Source organism: Dipodomys merriami, unplaced genomic scaffold (genome assembly GCF_024711535.1).
Source record: "Dipodomys merriami isolate MVZ:Mamm:240054 unplaced genomic scaffold, mDipMer1.0.p SCAF_35, whole genome shotgun sequence".
Lineage (NCBI taxonomy): Eukaryota > Metazoa > Chordata > Mammalia > Rodentia > Heteromyidae > Dipodomys > Dipodomys merriami.
The window spans coordinates 6552567-6556776 of record NW_027205048.1 but is presented as its reverse complement, the minus strand read 5'-3'; the positions used below and the strand labels follow the sequence as shown (position 1 = coordinate 6556776).

General features: G+C 62.3%; 1 protein-coding gene across 1 annotated transcript; it reads right to left on the bottom strand.

The window, feature by feature from the left end:
• Positions 1 to 217: 217 nt before the first annotated feature.
• On the bottom strand, positions 218 to 2416 carry Adrb1 (adrenoceptor beta 1). The gene has a single exon (XM_069988057.1). The coding sequence runs from the start codon at positions 2237 to 2239 to the stop codon at positions 806 to 808; it is 1434 nt and encodes a 477-aa protein (XP_069844158.1). The 5' UTR covers positions 2240 to 2416; the 3' UTR covers positions 218 to 805.
• Positions 2417 to 4210: the final 1794 nt, after the last annotated feature.

Sequence of the window (4210 nt, the reverse complement as noted above, 5' to 3'; positions counted from 1 at the left end):
GAAAACTCTTAGCCAGACCACGGAGGTGCACAGGGGACAAGGGTTTGCCCTACAGAAGGAAAGCGAGGTGACGTTTGTTTAAGAATAGCTTAACAGTTCTGAAACACGATTTTTTTTTGCATCTATTCTTTCTCTTTGCTTTAAGAAGGGGAGAAATCATTACTCGGGAATTAAAATGAAATTTCTCTGGAAAGCAAAAGGAAACATGTCCTGACAATTTGTGTTTCTCTCTCTCTCTCTCTCTCTCTCTCTCTCTCTCTCTCTCTCTCTCTCTCTCTCTCTCTCTCTCTCTCTCTCTCTCTCTCCCCCCCCTCCCTCCTTCTCTCTCTCCCTCTCTCTGTATGACGAATGGGATAGGAGCTAAGTTGCTAAACCGTATCTCCCATACCCATCCAATTTCCACTCTGGGCCTTGCCGAAAGTGTCAAAAACTCACCTGGAAAAAGGAAATACCTAAAGATGCATCACACGCGCGCGCGCGCGCGCACACACACACACACACACACACACACACACACACACACACAAGGCCGAACCACACAACAGCAAAGAACCCAAGAAAACTCAGCAAGCCACTCTCTCAAGCCCTCCCCAAACTTTCCTTTTCGTGCAACGGTCCGTGGCTTTTCTGTTTGTCTTGGATGCTTCCGCCGAGGTTCATGGACTTGGAGTTCACCTGCTTTCGGTCTTGGGTAAACACAGATCTCCGTTTCCCCTGGGAAGTCACTCGGGGCGCCTTGGCGGGCTCTGCTCCCCCGGAGGCGCCCGGCTGGGGCGCCGGCGTCCGCGCCCAGAGCCCGGCTCTCCTACACCTTGGATTCCGAGGCGAAGCCCGGACGGCTGGGCTCGTCCAGGCTGGAGTCGCTGTCCGCAGTGGCCGCTCCGCCGCCGCCGCCGCCGCCGTTGCAGCCGGCCCAGGGCTCCAGCAGGCGCACGGGCGGCGTGGCCCCGACGTCGTCGTCCTCGTCGTCGTCCGAAGCGGCCCCGGGAGACGGCGGCGGCCCGGTTCCCGCCAGGCAGCCCGAGACGCGGGGCCGGTCCCCGTGGGCGGCGTGGCGCCGGCGGGCGGCCCGGCGCGCGCAGCACAGCAGGCGCTGGAAGGCCTTGCGGAAGTCGGGGCTGCGGCAGTAGATGATGGGGTTGAAGGCCGAGTTGGCATAGCCCAGCCAGTTGAAGAAGACGAAGAGGCGATCGGGCACCAGGTCGCGGTGGAAGGCCTTCACCACGTTGGCCAGGAAGAAGGGCAGCCAGCAGAGCGTGAACACGCCCATGATGATGCCCAGGGTCTTGAGCGCCTTCTGCTCGCGCAGGGCCACGAGGCGCGAGGGCCGGCGCTTGCTGACGCGCCCGTTGGCCATCGAGTCGGCGGCGGCGGCGGCGGGGCGCGGGGGCCCCGGCGAGGGCGAGGAGGACGCCGGCTCGGGCTGCCGCGCGGGGCCGCCGAGGAAGCGGCGCTCGCAGCTGTCGATCTTCTTCACCTGCTTCTGGGCCTCGCGGAACACCCGCAGGTACACGAAGGCCATGATGCACAGGGGCACGTAGAAGGAGACCACGGACGAGGCGATGGCGTAGGCTCGGTTGGTGACGAAATCGCAGCACTTGGGGTCGTTGTAGCAGCGGCGCGCCTCGTCGCTCTCGGCCCGCCACCAGTGCATGAGGATGGGCAGGAAGGACACCAGGGCCGAGATGGCCCACACGGTGCACACGAGCGCCCGCGCCCGCGCGCGCGTCAGCAGGCTCTGGTAGCGGAAGGGCGACGTGATGGCCAGGTAGCGGTCCAGCGCGATGACACACAGGGTCTCGATGCTGGCCGTAACGCACAGCACGTCCACCGAGGTCCAGAGCTCGCAGAAGAAAGAGCCGTACTCCCAGCGTCCCCACACCACGATGGTGGCCCCGAACGGCACCACCAGCAGCCCCATGACCAGATCGGCGCTGGCCAGGGACATGATGAAGAGGTTGGTGAGCGTCTGCAGCCGCGGCGTCTTGGCGATGGCCACGATCACCAGCACGTTGCCCGCCACGATGAGCAGCACGATGAGCGCCATCAGCAGGCCCATGCCGGCCGTCCACTGCTGCGACAGCGGCGCCGGGCCCTCGCTGGCCGGGGGCAGCAGCGAGGCGGGCGGCGACGCGGGCACCAGCAGCCGCGCCGCGGTGGCCGCGCCGTCGGGCAGCGGCGCGGCGGACGACAGGTTGCAGGGTTCAGAGGGGCCCAGGGCGAGCGCCCCCGCGCCCATGCCGAGCTGCGGAGGCCGGGGGCGGGGGGTGTGGCGGGGCTGGGCCGTGGTTGGGGAACACCCCAGAAGCCCGGGACGGCGGGCCCCCGCGCGGGGCGGTCGCGGCCGGGTCAGGGCAGCCGCGGCGCGGGGCCGGAGGCATGGGCTCGGGGCGCCTTCCCCGCCGGAGCCGAGCGCTGTCGCCGCCGCCGCCGCCGCCGCTGCTGCTGCTGCTGCTGCTGGAGCCGCTGCCGCTGCTGGCAGAGCCGCCGGGACCTCAGCATGATTCTGAGCGCGCCGGGCCCGCGGCTCCGGCACCCAACACCCACCCCACCCCGCTCCCACCTCCCCAAGCCAGCCCCGGGGCCGCGCGTCAGGCTCCCGCAGCCAATCGCATCGCAGGCACGCCCTCGACCCGGCCCTCCCCCCGATCCCCGCGTCCCCTCTCCCCTCCCTCCCCCCCTCCCCGCGGTTGTGCGGCTCTGGGGAGTCGGAGGCCCAGCGTCCGGCCCGCGTCTCCGCAGCACCCGCCGGCGGAAGCACGCGCCCCAGCGCCCCACTGCCTGCGCCCCTCACTGGGCCCGGCTCCCACCGGTCCCCGCCCCCTCCTGCAGTCCTCAGTCGCTCGCACAGTCCGCTCCCAACGATCCCCCTTTTGCCTCCAGCGCTAGGCTTTCCCCCTAGGCTCCCTCCGGCTCCGCTGGGCACCCCGCTCCCTGCGCACCCCTTCCCCCCCGTGGGCTTTCCGCCGCACGGTCCCGGCGCTGCCTCGGCGCCCTCCGAGCGCCCGCGCGCACTGGATCGACAGCCAGTCCACTGGGGTTGGAGGAGGAATTGGGTTGGAGACTGGTTCTCGCAAGCAGCCTGGCCCGGTGCGTGTGAAGCCGTCCCGGATCCAGAGCGGACCCGGCCAGCTTGGGCGCCGGCAGCTTTGCGGGAATGGAGGAGGTGCGTGCCGGTGGCTAGAGGAAGAAACTTCGCAGCGGCTCGAGACATTGCGCACTGCTCTTGCAAGGAAGAAGCCGCTCTGTGTGACTTTAAGTGCGGCTGGCTAGGAGCGGAGGGAAGGGGAGGGGAGGAAGGTGGGTGCACCGGAGAATGCGTTGCGCCCGGGGCCAGCTGGAAGCATTCGTTGCCCAGCTGGGCTAGGGCTGGATTGATCCAGGTGTGTTCTCAGTAAGGGGAGGGGGGCGCGCCTAGAGGCGCCGCTATTAACATCCACAACATCCCTATAGAGAAAGAACAAGCTCATGACATTGTAGAAATTTTAACACTCAGTTGATTCCTACATTTTGTATTTTATTATTCATGTGGTTTTATAATCTGAGCTAGGCCAATACAACCCAAAAGGTAGCATCACTTTGGGTTGACGTCATGAACTGAGACTTTCATTTGCGTGGTTGCTTTCTCCTTTGTCCAAGTTCCCAGATTCTCACCACTCCGAGATTAGCTTTGGAGGGATGAGACAAGAAAATATATAAATACCCAAGGGGATTAAATTCGAAAGCATTTAAAGTTATATCAGTGGGTGGTGGTTTTCTCCCCCCCCCCCTTTCAAGTTGCTAAATGAATGAGTGGTTATCATAGCTGTAAAGTAGATTGTATTGGGGGCCTGACAGGATAGATCTCAGGACTTTAAACCTCTTGTCTAATTTGGTCCTGGTCATGTCCTCATCTCAGGCCTGAAAAATAAATCTGTAATTAAGTCCTTGAGAAGTAAACAACTTCTAATTGTCAGCACAAGGGTGCACGATAGAGTTACATAATGTTATATAACGCTCACACATCTTTCTGACATTGGAATAAAAGAATAGCATCTGGAAGGAACATCAACTCATATTCACACCTTGCAGAGAGACTGACTTCCACAGCTGTCCAGAGCAAAAACTAATGTTTGATGAGTTTATAAAGCGAAGTTTGATGAGTTTATAAAGTCACCTTCTCTTACCAAAATCCAAGAGATGAATTTGCTTTTAGGCTCTAAGTTGATTA